Genomic DNA, 16,145 nt, shown 5'->3' with positions numbered 1-16,145 from the left:
GCTCAGAAATCTGACTGTAGGGGAATCCTATGTCTTAGTTCAGTGTGGCCCTAGGCATTAGTTCACCCGATAGTACTGCTTTAGCATGGGAGCAGCACAGGGTCATAGCCCCATGCTCTCTGATCCCCTCTCCCCCCTGTGGTCTCAGTCACATTCCTGAGGGCTTAGCTCTAGCAGGCCTGAATGTAAGGGGTGTTTGATCCAGCCTCCCATTACTAACCCCCCCCCCCCCCGAATGTAAGGGGTGATTGATCCAGCCTCCCGTTACTAACCCCCCCCCCCCCCCCACACACACACACATTTCAAAGAATAGCCCAGGAAGATACTGCTCCTCTTTCCTCCTGTCTCAGTCTCCTCTACAGAGGCCCACAATAACTCCTCCCCCCTTCTGCTAACAGGAGTCAGCAGTGCATTGAAGTCCAGCTTGTCTGTTCGCTCCCAGTGCATAGTTAACGGCTTACTCCTTGAAGCCCGGTACTCTGCTTCATCTAAATGTGGAACTCATGAAAATTCAAAAACATCTGTATCACCTGAGGCCAGCGACTTCACTGGGTATATGTAAGGGTTTACAACCACTTTAATTCAACTTGTCATGAGAGAAAAAGAATTGACGCTGCGACTGTGGACCCCCGCTTTGGGAAACGAGAGATGTCCTGTCATTCCAACATTCTCCCTGCAATACTGCAGCCCAGTTCTCTCATGAAATGTTTAAATCAGACACTGCATGCCTGGCTTTATGCTCTCACCTTAAATATCGAGTAGTCACACCCAGAGGATAGCTTGCTTGCTAGCTGGACATGTGTGTAGAGTCTAAGGGAAAGAAAGAATGAATAATCAGTAAAAATGCTTAATGTTCCTGTAAGGGGGGGGGGGGGGGGGGATATTATATATACACAGATTTGGGGGAAGAGGTCACTCTGACCCCCTAAGTGACCAAGTCTTTGATCAAATGACTAAGATTCATAGAAACATTCTGTTTTTTTGGAAGTGCAGAACCTCTAGCACGCCCCTCCCTCAACCCTAAGCATTTCAGCTGGAATTCAGTTACAACTGCCCCTTCCAGTAATGACATTTTACAAGCTGTCTGACTCATTGAAAAACAATGTACCAACCGGGTCTAGGGTCCTCGTTATCAGATAATATAGGCAACAGTCACTTTAGTACTTTTTCAATGCTTTAATGGGAGATAACTGGAAGTAGCAGGAAAGAGGTAGAAGAAGAGTTGCAGGGAAGTTCAAATACCTTTTCTTGGTGTAGCATGAAGGAATTGAAATCAAGGGTGAATATATCCTCCATTCAGGATTAAATTTTTGCCCGCCCGGATAGGTCTCTCTCACTAACCTAGCAGCTGGAACGCAGCACGAACAAAAAGTCTCTGCCACAGACTTGAGTGAAATAAAACTGTACGATCCTCTGCCACAGGATGTAGTAGTTTTTGATGAAGAGCAACAGTACCAGAACCTTTAAGCCAACCCGGCAATACTTGTGCGATCGATCAGGACACAGGAGCATCCCAGCGGTAGCAGGCCCCAGACAGGCTTCTGGGTCTACCCGCAAGGCTGCCACAACGCAACCCTCCAGACCGGAGGGCCGCGAGTTAGAACTCACTAACACATGCCTCTAGGCCAGGAGGTAAAAGCTCCCCAAAACAGAGTCTCTCCCATAAATACTCTCTCCCAGAACGCAACCCGGAGGACCACCTCCGCCGAGTTGTCTACGGGACAGAAGAGCACCTATACACTTCAGCTTGTTGCTTTCCAACACCGACCCATGTTGACGACACCCACAGGCAGAATGTGGAACTGCACGCAACACAGCCAAGCTGGAACAGAGGCCAATCTAACAGTAAATTGACTCTGAACTATGTACAGCATAGACGACCCACTAAATTTACATATAAGTGGTAGATTGTAAAATCTACCAGCGCTACATAGTCCCCCCACTATAATAGAAGTTGTCCTCAACGTCTGGCAAAATATGACTCTCAAGCCTGAGAGTAGGTATTTGAACTTTAAACTTGGATGGGTAAGAAAAGACAGTATAGAAATGTTATAGTTTCAAACATTTGTACAATAACATATTCGTATCAGCAAAAGAAATCACGTTAGTCACAAAACCTCACTATCTAGCTGAAAAGCCTAACAGCTTGATAGGAGATCTAATTGTTCCTGAAAGAAACAAAATTTAAAACACACACAGAAATGTTCAGTAATAGCGAACAATTTTAGGAGCAAAGCCACATTCCTCAAAAGAATGACACTCTTCCCACATATTTTGTTTCTAATGAAAATGAATTAAGGCAACTTGTCATCCTTACCGGGTCTGCAAATGACCATCTTGTCAGCATAGATGTGCCGACCATAGTTCCAATGCAGCAAACATCCATAGCAGTAGAATGCCCAGCTTTCCGGAAAGGTTTTGGTACAGACAAAGTCCCAAACGGCTTCACGGTATCACTGTTCCCGGTTGGCCTCAATTTCCTGCATAATTTCCTGAGTAACATAGGGAAATTCCAGACCATATTCTGTGGCAACACGTTTGGTGAGCACTCTCTGTAAAACGGGCAAGTCTAGGCAAAGCTCTGTTTTTCCCCAAACCAGGAGGCACACAAGAATTTTGTGATTTGCGCACCATAGATCCGATGGGTGTCGGCTCAAAAGCAAGCAAACTAGCAACTTTCGACAAGGTCCCTTTGGTAGTACTGTGCGGCTCCACACAAGGTGATGTCTTCCCAGAATCCAGGACTATCCATTCTGAGAAAGTAAGGACAGAAGCAACATCTTCACCCTGGGCCCACAATAGCTCCTGTGACATGGTCTCCAACAAATCATCATCACCGGAGAGATTTGACATAGAATCTATCTCCGAGTCTCTCAACTCTTCCGCTGGCAAATATTTACCACCCGTTCCTGACGTGGACTTCTCCCGATCCATATACTCCTCTGGCTCTGGTTCAGGTAGTCTCTGGGGCAGGCCTTGACCACGGCCGCGGGAAGCCTTCACATATCCCACCTTCCTCTGGACAGGTGCAGCGGGACAGGTGTAGTAGAAGTTGAACAAAAGGTTATGTCCGCTGATGAAGCAGTAACAGCGACATCTCCCTCAAGAACACTCACGGTAGCAGACGAGACCACAGCCTGCTGCTCTCCAGCAGTGATGGCAGTAGTTTCCACTGTGGCAGTCCCTGTAGCCCAGTCCACACGATAAGCACAGGGTGACATTGTGGGTTGTTCCACTATGAACAAATATTCTCTGCACTACAAACAGCAAACAAATGGACGGAGATGTATAACCAGTCCTTCACACTTGTGGCAAAGCATGCCCAGCCCTTCAATAGCTCCAACAGTGTATAGTACAAACTGCCCCTGCAGCTTCAAACGAATGCCGGTATCTGTCAGCAGGGTTCCGGCTAGCATAGCACCCACAGCGGTACTTTTAGGAAACATCTTGGATCCCATAATCGACGGTACCAATGGAAAGGAAGACATGCCTGCACTCTGATCTCTCTCTTCTGGCGCCAAACACACACAACCGCGTCACACGCGGCAACAAGTAGATTAGGCTCCTCCCACTTGTTCCTCTGATCACGTAGCTCCCAGGCTTTTACTTCTCGCCCGCAGCCTACGCAGTCAGAAATAAAGTCCTGCAATTTAACCCCTTCTTTTCCTGGAGAAAGTGACAAAGTCCAGAAACCTCTTTTAGTATAAACGCTCGGTGAAATACTTCTCAGGGCTGCTTAGGGTAACGGCAAACAATCCCGGACGAGCCCCCACATGTAGCACTCACGGTGGAGCTGCTGATTTATTGCGGGCTGTTTCAGTCACCTTTTTACCTGTGGTTTCACCAACACCGGGTCTAGGGTCCTCGTTATCAGACAATATAGTCAACAGTCACTTTAGTACTTTTCCAATGCTTTAATGGGAGACAACTGGAAGAAGTAGCAGGAGAGAGGTAGAAGAGTTGCAGGGAAGTTCAAATACCTTTTCTTGGTGTAGCATGAAGGAATTGAAATCAAGGGTGAATATATCCTCCATTCAGGATTACATTTTTGCCCGCCCGGATAGGTCTCTCTCACTAACCTAGCAGCTGGAACGCAGCACGAACAAAAAGTCTCTGCCACAGACTTGAGTGAAATAAAACTGTACGATCCTCTGCCACAGGATGTAGTTGTTTTTGATGAAGAGCAAACAGTACCAGAACCTTTAAGCCAACCCGGCAGTACTTGTGCGATAGATCAGTCTAAGATGCGTCCTCCTATCGAGTCACCAGGTCCTTCTTAAGACCAGCCTTGCATGGTCCCTTCCAAGATGGGTCCTCCCCTGGATCTTCCACATTGTCCGGCTTCTTCCCACAGGACAGACAGCACAGGACCATCCCAGCGATAGCAGGCCCCAGACAGGCTTCTGGGTCTACCTGCTCGGCTGCCACAACGCAACCCTCCAGACCGGAGGGCCGCGAGGTAGAACTCACTAACACATGCCTCTAGGCCAGGAGGGCCACAAGGTAAAAGCTCTCCGGAACATGGCGTCTGTCCCATAAATACTCTCTCTCAGAATGCAACCCGGAGGACCACCTCCGCCGAGTTGTCTACTGGACAGAAGAGCACTTATACTTCAGCTTGTTGCTTTCTAACACCCACCCATGGTGACAACGACACCCACAGGCAGAATGTGGAACTGCACACAACACAGCCAAACTGGAACAGAGGCTAATCTAACAGTAAATTGAATCTGAAACTACGTACAGCACAGATGACCCACTAAATTTACATATAAGCAGTAGATTGTAAAATCTACCAGCGCCACACACACACACACACACACACACACACACACACACCACAAAAATATTAATATATATATTATTTTTACTTTTTAATTAAATGTAACAAGCATGTAGAAATATGAAAGCTGCAACCGGAACTACCTTCATGTAAACATCTTGGCTTTTAAAGTGGTAGCAAACTGTAGTTGGGGTGGGGTGGGGGGAGTTCCCCTGCAAGGCAGGCGTGGGAGCTGACCTTCAGAGATCATGTGCCCATGACCTCACCGGCTGCATGCACTCCGAATATCTCCTAAACAGTTTAGGAGAGATTCACAGTACATACAGGTAAGCTGTAGGTGCTGTATAAGTGGTAAACAGAATTTACTTACTACCACAAAGACCACCAGATTACTCCCTTAATGTTTTGCCACCTTGCCCCTGCCTAGGAATGCATATGAATTGATTTTTAATTAATTTTACAAAAGATTATGGTTTCAAGAGAGGAGGAGGACATGGATTGCAAAAAAAAAAAATAAAATAAAAATAGTGGATGCTTTAACCTATAAAAATGGATCACAGAGCTTAAATACATACGCCCAGAAGTCTTCCACTGTGTTGAATGTTGTCACAAGACGTAAATTACACTGCCATGGCTGGCTTCTGACATTTTTAAAGAACCAAAGTGCCCACCTAACAAAAGAGAAATATAGTTAAATTGACTAGTCACCAGTATTACTTGTGGATCCCTGCAGTTTTTTCTGTCTAACCATACCTTGTTCTACACGGTGGCTCTAGGTGAAGGTGGTTATTTTGTTAAAGGCAAGGTGTTGCCTACATATTTAAAAACCTCCAGCAAGGAGCATACATACATGTATTATTTTAGGCAACCTCACATACCAAGAAAGTGCACTGTTGCTTTCAAGGAAGGAAGGAAGGGTAGGAGAAAAAGAGAAGGGGGTACCTCTTAGTTACAACTGACTTTTCTAGAGAGCCCAGCACACTTTCCCTCCCTTTACTTTCACTTTGCTGAGGATGACGAGCTCCCTCACAGTGTTGATATACAGTTTGGCAGGGAGTCAGGAGATCGGGCTCATCTGACAGCCCTCCTTTCCCCTGATCCCGTGGCACACCTGAAGACCTCTGGCGGCACACTGGTTGAGAAAGGCTGGTTTAGATTACTGACAAAATTTCCAAGGAAGGGAGTTTCCTCTGTTCACAGGAGGACCTTCCTGGGTGGAGGCACTGCCAACTTTGTTATCAATCCCATGCTTCTACTTAGCAAAGGCTCAGTTTATCTTATTGGGGAGGGCCATTTGTCATAACCTTTCACCTTCCCTAAAATAAGGTTGCACAGGCATGCCAGCAGATGTATTGGGACATCAACAATTCTAATCTTTTTGGCTCTATACACCACCACAATGGATTTGAAATTAACAAGATGTGCTGTAACTGCAGACTTTCAGCATTAATTTGAGGGCATTTACATCCAAATCAGGTGAACGGTGTAGGAATTACAACAGTTTGTATATGTGCCTCCACTTTTTAAGGAACCAAAAGTAATGGGACAATTGGCTGCTCAGCTGTTCCATGGCCAGGTGTGTGTTATCCCCTCATTATCCCATTTACAAGGAGCAGTTAAAAAGGTCCAGAGTTAATTTCAAGTGTGCTATTTGCATTTGGAATCTGTTGCTGTCAACTCTCAATATGAGATCCAAAGAGCTGTCACTATCAGTGAAGCAAGCTATCATTAGGCTGAAAAAAAACAAAACAAACCCATCAGAGAGATTGCAAAAAAAACATTAGGTGTGGCCAAATCAACTGTTTGGAACATCCTTAAAAAGAAAGAACTGTGGTGGATGACCGAAGAATTCTTTCCCTGGTGAAGAAAACACCCTTCACAACAGTTGGCCAGATCAAGAACACTCTCCAGGAGGTAGGTGTATGTGTGTCAAAGTCAACAAAATCAAGAGAAGACTTCACCAGAGTGAATACAGAGGGTTCACTACAAGATGTAAACCATTGGTGAGCCTCAAAAACTGGAAGGCCAGATTAGAGTTTGTCAAACAACATCTAAAAAAAAGCCTTCACAGTTCTGGAACAACATCCTATGGACATGAAGCGCACTACCCCTGTAGGAGCTGCTAAAAGTTAGTTTCTCCCCTGAAGTGTCTTCCGTTACCCCCTTTCCCTCAAAAGACATGACACGCAGACAGCCATTGAGCAGTTGAACTATGTACATCTTTATCGTGGTTCCATGTTAAATGCTGCACTGCACCGGAAAGTCACTCCGAATAACTTCCAGTGTTTTGAGTGATGAGAAATACAACATTCAATCCAGAACAAAGCCTTCGTTAATAAAACTTCCATCTTGCATAAATTCTCTGTTGTGTAATACATCTTTCCTTCCTCCTGTTAGTCACCACTTCCTGACCGCACAGTACTTCTATTTTAACTCCATGGACAATACTCTGAATAAAGTCCAGGAGATGACTTTGGATTCCTCCAGGGTATTAGTTCTCTAAGGCCCAGCCCTGTTCTCCTGAACCCGCACACTAATCCCTATAAAGTCTTTAGAAGCACTGTTCCCCTGGGTTACACTCACATGTGTTGCCGAGCGACCATCCATGAAGCACATAGAAAAGTCCTCTCCCAGTCTCCTTTTTGTGTCAGTATAGTGACTGTCCCATAAAGAATCTCCTGCAGTCTCTTCACCTCATATTTCTTCAAAGCATGCTTCCCCTCCCCGCAGGGGAGAGCACCAAAGCTGTACCCGAACTACATCCTTCCTCCTTGATCTCTCAGCTCCATAGATCAGACCCCCAGAAAGCATGTGACCAAACCTTTTATAGAAGTCCCGCCTCTGCCCAAACAAATTAATGATTGGTCCAGAGGGGTCTTCCAGAACTACCTGTCACTCTAACTTGTATTCCTCCCATCCTTCAGGTCAAATCATTTTGGCCTTAGGCTTGTCCTGACACACCCCCTCTGTGTGTATACATACATACATACATACACACACACACACACACACACACACACACACACACACACACACACACACACACCTTTCATTCTGAATGTTAATTTTCACCTTCGAAAACAACCCAATCAATCACTTTAAGTAGTGGAGTGCACAGGAACAGCAGAAATAGGCAGGCAGATGATCCCAAGTCAGGGTCGTGAAGATGGCAAGTATGAGGATGGATTAAAAAAAAAAAAAAAAAAAAAAAAAAAAAAAAAAGGGGGGGGGGGGGTGGGGGGGAGCAGTGGTGTGGAAGATGGGATTTTACCATCTAGTATAGTAGGTTAGCAAACTGGACCTTAAATGCGCATTTAAAAATTAGAGAAAGTTATCAGAAAGAGGTGGTGGATTTTATGGTATAATAAGATAAGCAGACACAGATGCTGGCAAAGTGGAGCGCTAATGCTTAGTGTCTTTATTGGGCACGGTTATTTTGCTGTGAGATATTTTATGCATATGCTATTTCAGTAGTCAAAAAAGGATTTAGGATTTCTCAATTCTGTGAAACAATCTGCAGAAACAACTTGTCTGAAGCCCCCAAGATCCACAGTGCAGTGTTCAAGGGACTCTCGGAGCGACTATTAGTGCCTATGAGATGACCATCTTTGTAAGGTCACTTTTAGGTCTTTCACAGTCCAGGAAAGAGGTGTACCTGCTTTGGAGAGGATGTTTGTCCACATTCTCTGTAGTAACCACGTCCTTTTTCTTTCTCCTTTTTTCATTGTCTCTTCTGGGAAGACCTTTTAATGTTGACTAAAGAAGAAGAAAATTTCTTACCAAGACACATCATATACAACTACAAGATCCAAGTTCAATATGAACACAGAGCAGTTTGCTTATGTTTTGAAATGTATAAAATCACTGGATAGGAACAAGAGGCTGCATGTAGGACAATTCCAAGCTAGTTTCTTAGCTTATCAGCCTTGGTTTTGAGCAAAACTGGCCAAAAAAAAAAAAAGACAAAGTGCACCTGTGCTGGGTCATGCAAAGCACAGGTGCACTTTAAATTTTTCCAGTTACATGTGCCTATGGCAGCTTTTTACATCCAGACATTCCTTTTTGTTACCCACACACAATAGATAGACATGGGACGGTGCCACCATCCAGCCACAATTATTTTATAGTTATGTGTCCTGTGCACAATGTGCTCTTGGGGGGGGGGGGGAGAGCAGTCACTTGGGCAGCTTAGAAAACCTTCTGTATTGCCATTGTTGCCCCTGTAAAGAATGTCAGCAGTTTCAGCCAGTTCTCTCTCTCTCTAAAAATGGATGTTCAGTCAAGCTTAACATACCAGTTTACTGACCTGCATGCAAATTCCACGGTCCTGTGGGCAATATCTATTTATTTATTTTTTTAAACATTGCGGTGCCATTCCTTTTATAATGGCAACCAACACATCTGTCTAATGCACACCAGAGCAGTAAAGTGAACTAACATGTTGTAGCGTGCTGCACTGAAATAGAAAGTTGTAGGTGTGTGTTACATCTGGCATTGTATTGTGCATGCTGACACACTGACACACCCAAAAACATTAATCCACCCTTGGCAGGGTGTAGAGAATTAATATATTTATAAAGTTTAGCAAAACTAGCAATGTTGTTGAAGAGGGAGGGGGAGTAAAAATAAAAAAAAAAAAAAGATAAAATAATGTGGTTGCATAAGAGTGCACACCCTCTTATAGCTGGGGATGTAGCCGTGTTCAGAATTAAGCAATCACATTCAAACTCATGTTAAAATAGGAGTCAGTACACACCTGCCAGTGTTGCCAACCCCCCAAACTAAAAAAAAAAAAAAAAAAAAAAAAAAAAAAAAAAAAGTACAAACAGCACTATTTTTTTACTGAAAAAAAAAATAATAATAATAATAATAATAATAATAATAATACACTCATGAAATTTACTGGACAGAGTTGATTTTTTTTTACCGACGTTGCACAAATATTTAAAACTATAAACATGTAGCTAGTGCTATTAGCAATGTGTTTAAGTTAAACAAAAGTCAAACATATTTCTCCATTTGCATGGTCAGATTAATATAACCCAGTCAGCACAGAGTTCCTCCATACATCAGTGTACAGAGGTGGTCAGAGCATGCAGACACGGTACAGAGGTGGTCATGCGGACACAGTACAGGAGATAGCAAGATAGAGATGAACAAACATCTAACCACTGCCATTGTTGCCTGTGGGCATCACAATAGATAGCAGCCACTAGCCAAGCAATGGATTGATAAATGCAGGTCAAGGGTTCAGCGGTGGGAGTCCAGCAGTCAAGGACAGATAATGCAGACAGGGGCACAGTGCTGTGGTGGTGAGAATCCTGAGCTCTAAACAAGCTCCTCCAGCCATGGTGCACTGCAGCAGCAGGCTGGGGTTTGGCCTCCTGCCCGCTCCAGTGATGCAGTGCCGAGACACGCCGTCCATTCAAAAATGGCGCCACTTTTACGTCACTCATTGCACATGTGCCCACCCGAAAAAAAAACAGTGTGTATGAGCCCAGCGGCCTTGGGAACAGCGTTTTTTTATTTATTTATTTTTTTTTTTTTTACAGGGAGCCTGGAAAAGGATAAAATTTACAGGCTGCCAGTAAATTAACAGGCGGTTGGCAACATAGACACCTGCCATCATTTAAAGTGCCTCTGATTAACCCCCCCCAAAAAAAAGTTACTGTTCTAGTAGGTCTTGCCTGACATTTTCTTAGTCGCATCCTACAGCAAAAGCCACAGTCCGCAAAGAGCTTCCAAAGCATCAGAGGATCTCATTGTTAAAAGGTATCAGTTAGGAGAAGGGTACAAAAGAATTTCCAAGGCATTAGATATTTCATGGAACACAGTGAAGACAGTATGGCACAACAGTGACACCACCAAAAACTGCACATCCCTCCAAAATTGATGAAAAGACAAGAAGAAAACTGGTCAGGGAGACTGCCAAGAGGCCTACAGCAACATTGAAGGTACTGCAGGAATATCTGGCAAGTACTGGCTGTGTGGTACATGTGACAACAATCTCCTGTATTCTTCATATGTCTGGGCTATGGGTAGAGTGGCAAGATAGAAGCCTTTTCTTACGATGTAAAACATCCAAGTCCGGCTAAATTTTGCCAAAACACATCTGAAGACTCCCAAAAGCATGTGGGGAAAATGTGTTGTGCTCTGATGAACCAAGATTTAACTTTTTGGGCATAATTCCAAAAGATAGGTTTGGTGCAAAAACACTGCAAATCACCAGAACACCACCATATCCACTGTTAAGCATGGTGGTGGCATCATACTTTGGGGCTGTTTTTCTTCAGCTAGAGAGGGGCCTTAGTCAAGGTAGAGGGAATTATGAACAGTTCCAAATACCAGTCAATATTGGCACAAAACCTTCAGGCTTCAGTAGAAAGATGAACATGAAGAGGAACTCCATCTTTCAGCATGACAACAACCCAAAGCATACATCCAAATCAACAAAGGAATGGCTTCACCAGAAGATTAAAGTATTGGAATGGCCCAGCCAGAGCCCAGACCTGAATCCGATTGAAAATCTGTGGGGTGATCTGAAGAGGGATGTGTACAGGAGATTGCAAAAACACTCACTCTTGATTGTGAGGTAAAGAAGAGTGGGCAAATATTGCCAAATCAAGATGTGCCATGCTGATAGACTCATACCCAAAAAGACTGAGTGCTGTAATAAAATAAAAGGGTGCTTCAACAAAGTATTAGTTTAATATTTATGCAGCTATATTTTAGTTTATTTTTACTTCCCTACACCTAAAAGATTTCAGTTTGTTGTCCAATTGAGTTGTACGGTTTATAGGTCATGTTAAAAAAGATGAAAATATTTCTGAAATGATTTATCTTGGTCTCATTTTTTTACATCGCAGAAACCTGCCATTTTAACAGGGTGTGTAGATAGAGATATAGATATAGATACACACACACACACACACACTATTCACAATGGCAGCTTATCACAATAGAGTGCATGCTGTAGTCCATATTGAAAAACGTGGTCTTTATTCATTAAAGTGGACCTTGCATGCAACATGCACACCATTAAGGCAGCCCCTAAGGCTGGGTTCACACTATTGCGAATTGGATGTGGATTTCTCCGCATCCAATTCGCATGACAGGAGATTGTGACCAGCATTCAATGGAGCTGGTTCACACATCTTCGGGACAGTTGTGAAGCGCACTGCAGGAGAGTCTTTGGCTCCATTTCAGGTCCCAATTTTTGGCTGAATAATAAATTTAAATAAGTCGGACGTAAAACTGAGTGGGGACACACCGGACCCCCTGCTGCGAGCTGCATGGCACATGGTGTGAACCCAGCTTAAATGAATGGAAGGGGGGGGGGGGGGGGGAGAAACACCCACACACCAAACACACACAGCATTACAAGAAAACAAAAGCAAGTATGTGTATTATATATTTTTTTAAAAATCACAATTCTTGGCAAGCAGCCATGGTTATTTTAGTAAAAGCTGTCCATTTAAAAAGGATTTTAAACTGATTTTTAAAGCAGTATTAAACCCAAAACTTTAATATCTTGCAGCTTACCAATCATTAGATTTAGTGGCTGCATTGATTTTCTTTTTTAGCGCCCCCCTGTTTTTACCTGGTAATCTGGCCAGTAACATACCTCCTGAGTGCCTCAACTGGATGAAGGAGCACATGGGGCACCTTTGGACAGCAGCATTGTCAGTGTTAGTGTATCTAAATCTGCTAGTGCATCTAACAAATTAAAGCCAAGCTCCAATACTTTATAAATCAGTTACAGCTTTTTTTTTTTTTTTTTTTTTTTTGGGATAAAGGTTTTACCCAAATAACAGCTGTAAGCACTGGCAGCGTTTAATGCTTTGTCTCATCTCTGTAACTGATACAGTCTGCTGGAGAGCTTGTTCTTTTGAAAAACTGACTTACTGGCTAGATCAGCGTTTCTCAACTCCAGTCCTCAAGGTGCCCCAACAGGTCAGGATTTCCCTCAGATGAAACAGCTGTGGTAATTACTAAAGGCAGTGAAACTGATCAAATCACCTGTGCAAAATAATGGAGAGCCTGAGTGCCGGTTCACACAGGGGCGGCACGACTTGCAGGTCGCCTCAGCGAGGCGACCTGCAAACGACTTCTGAGGCGACTTGCAAAACGACTTCTGTATAGAAGTCTATGCAAGTCGCCCCAAGTCGCCCCCAAAGTAGTACAGGAACCTTTTTCTAAGTCGGAGCGACTTGCGTCGCTCCTATTAGAACGGTTCCGTAGCACAGAACGGGAGGCGACTTGTCAGGCGACTAGGTCGCCTGACAAGTCGCCCCTATGTGAACCGAGCCTGAAAACATGACCTGTTGGGGAGCCTTGGGAGGACTGGAGTTGAGAAAACCTAAAAACGGAAAATCAATGCAGCCATCACATCTAAGAGATGGCAAGCTGAAAGATCATAAAAAAGGTTTGCTTTTTCAGGTTAATACCAAATGAATAAAAAATAAATTGTTATTCAAAATTTGCTGGCATGCAAGAAGTTAGGTGCGACCAGGTGTATGCCACCTTCTGAAGCACTGAGTATATCAAAATATATATATCATCAGCACACAATTTAAAAAAAAATAATATTGTAAACAAAAAAGGGAGAACATTCCAGGAGATGACATACACCTTGTTACTTAATTCCTTGTATGCCAGCAGATTTTAAATGCAAACTTTATCCCATACCTTCTTTAAAAAAGGGCTTGTTTACACTGCAATAGCCACATTTAGTGTGCAGTTCCCTATGAGTTTAGCGAGGAGAAAAAAAAAAAAAAAAAAAAAAAAAAAAAAAAAACACACCAACACACACCACACAATTCATAGCATTTGGCCATTTGTTATTTTTTAAACTGGTGCAAACCTCCTTAAAAGACCACAAAACGTGTAGGTTACATTCACACTTTCCTGCAATGCACAAAAAAAAAAAAAAAAAAAAAAAAAAACCACCACACACACACACACCCCACCACGCATCCTTTTACCAGACGCACAGCGCTGCTATTAATTCCTAATGGCACTCAGCCACATTTTGCTAACATGGGTGCAAAAATGACAGGTAAAGTACCCTGCGTTTTGATGTGGTGCAATTTAAACAAGAGCCAGAGACTTCTTTTGTGCATGCAAGGCAACCCATTGACATGAATGAGCTGCCAAAAAACGTGTGTGCTCCGTTATACAGCATGGTGTGAATTGAGCCTTTGGTAGCATACAACCAAATTAACAAAGCAATAGTTTCTGAGACAAAAAGAAATCATGTACTAAAATAAACATTCTCACCTAAATCAAGAAAACAAGACTCAGCAAAATAAAATGTTAAAAAAAAAAAAAAAAACCCCACCATAAAGATGATTTAAACCCTATATGAAACCACTTTAAATCCAGTTTGTGAGCATGGCCTAAGCAACATATTTCCATTTGCATGCTTCACCTTTTGTTTTCAGGCGTTAAATTAATTAAGGGGAAAAAGGGGAGGGGGGAGGGGGAGGAGGATGAAAACAGATTTGGTTCCCCAAGGCTTGCAGTCATAAAAAAAAAATAATAATAATAATTAAAAAAAACCACAAGAAATCCATATGGATGCAACCTGTTGGTTCACACAATATAAGTTTTTTTTTTTTTTTTTTTAGTTCATGTGAGACTGACGCAAGTTCTATATTACATCATACAGCACTAACATCAACTCTCTTTTTTTTTTTTTTTTTTTTTTTTTTTTTTTCCTCCCTTACGAACCAGTGAGTACTTACTCCTTCAGCTGCAGCCATCTTGTTATCACAGAGGATATCCTACAACACACCATCTGGTCCATATTTATACGATGAGCTGCACACCTTAAAGAAACAGAGCACTTTATCCGATTCCATATATTGTGCATGTCTTTCACTTTGTGTGTGGATCACATTCGTATGAGCACACAAGCAGTTTTTCTTGCTATGTCCTTGCTGAGACCTGAAGTATAACTAAAGGCAAAACGTTTATTTATTTATTTATTTATTTATTTTTTTTTTAGATAAGTAGAGAGCGATTAGAATGCCTCTGTATTTGTCATGTTTACTGCTATCACTGAAAGTAAAAGTGAAAGAAAATCCTCAATTTTGGGTTGTCACCAGGAACAGGGATCTTCTAATGGGAATACTAGCTGGTGACAACCAGGGATTCCCTCACATTGGAGGGATTTCCTCTCACTTCCTGTTGTGGCTATGGAACAGGAAGTGATGGGGAAATCTCCCCAATGGGACACAAAACAAACAAAACAAAAAAAAATGGCAGGGGTTATTACCCTTCCTTACTCTATACACACACACACACACACACACACACACACAAAAAAAACCTTGGTTCTACTTTAAATGAAACACAGGATGGTAAAATAAGCTCTCCATAACCTTCTCCTAGACAGGCAGTAACCATAATGGATGGCTCTGCTATTCAGAAAGGGGTTTACCCCATAATTTGTGAAAATGTACCATCTGTTTGAGAAACACTGTGTACATGAGAAACGGAAGGTTTCATTAAGGAAAGAAGTCGTGTTAATGTGGGTAACATTAATAAACAGGTGTTCAATATGTGCTGGTACCTGGGCTCCTTCCAAAGGAATATAGGTGAATGTGCGTTTCATCCAAGTCTTTCGTTCGGTGTGTTTCCGTTGTACAGTCTGTTGTGGTTTCTAGAAATACACATGGCAGCTCTGTATTTATTATGAATGATAGACTGTTTATTTTTTGGCTGCAGTAGTCCTCAGCTGAGATTTCTGTGTTTGTTTATTCCATCTGTTCCTTATGTTCTCTGTTTCTGAGATATGACTACCATAAAGGAGCCAGAAATAGAATCACAATGTGTTTTTTTTTTTTTAGTTACTTTTATTGGAAAAAGCTGATGGAGATATAGACAGATCCACAATACATGAGGCACAATTCATGTATAATATCATAGATGTAGCGCTGGTAGATTTACAATCTACCACAGATTAGGTAAATTTAGTAAATTGTGTGTTAGGAAGGTTAAAAGTTCGCCTCTGTTCCAGCTTGGCTGACGTTGTGTGTGCTTCCGTGCTGACCGGTGGGTGTCGCTGTTACCACTAGTCAGGGTTGGAAAGGCAACGTGTCAAAGTGAATAGATGCTCCTCTGTCCTGGAGGCACGCTCGGTGGAGGTGGTCCTCCGAGTTGCATTCTGGGGGAGGGCATTTATGGGACAGACGCCATTTTTTGTGGTTCGTTTTACAGCCACCTGCTGGCCCTCCTGGCCGACAGGTATGCGTTAAGGAGCTACCTCGTGGTCCTCCGATCGGAAGGCCCACAATGCTACGGCGCAGGGGTGGGTCCAGAGGCTTGTCTGGGGCTTAATGTGTTTCCCGTCCAAACT

General features: G+C 43.0%; 1 protein-coding gene across 2 annotated transcripts in view; it reads right to left on the bottom strand.

The window, feature by feature from the left end:
- EIF4E1B (eukaryotic translation initiation factor 4E family member 1B) overlaps window positions 1–14,993 on the bottom strand; it is a 28,104-nt gene extending 13,111 nt beyond the window's left edge. Inside the window, exons 1-4 of one of the 2 annotated variants that reach the window (XM_073620464.1) lie at window positions 14,530–14,993; window positions 8,439–8,539; window positions 5,359–5,454; window positions 747–810 (exon numbers count right to left, since the gene is read on the bottom strand). In XM_073620464.1, coding sequence (XP_073476565.1) covers window positions 747–810; window positions 5,359–5,454; window positions 8,439–8,539; window positions 14,530–14,547 — 279 coding nt within the window. In that variant the 5' untranslated portion in view covers window positions 14,548–14,993. Of the gene's footprint in view, window positions 1–746; window positions 811–5,358; window positions 5,455–8,438; window positions 8,540–9,089; window positions 9,240–14,529 lie in introns of those variants that run through there. The other variant, XM_073620465.1, reaches the window with a different exon arrangement.
- Window positions 14,994–16,145: the final 1,152 nt, after the last annotated feature.

The sequence above is a fragment of the Aquarana catesbeiana genome, linkage group LG03, assembly GCF_042186555.1.
Source record: "Aquarana catesbeiana isolate 2022-GZ linkage group LG03, ASM4218655v1, whole genome shotgun sequence".
NCBI lineage: Eukaryota > Metazoa > Chordata > Amphibia > Anura > Ranidae > Aquarana > Aquarana catesbeiana.
This window is presented reverse-complemented; position numbering and strand designations above follow the sequence as displayed.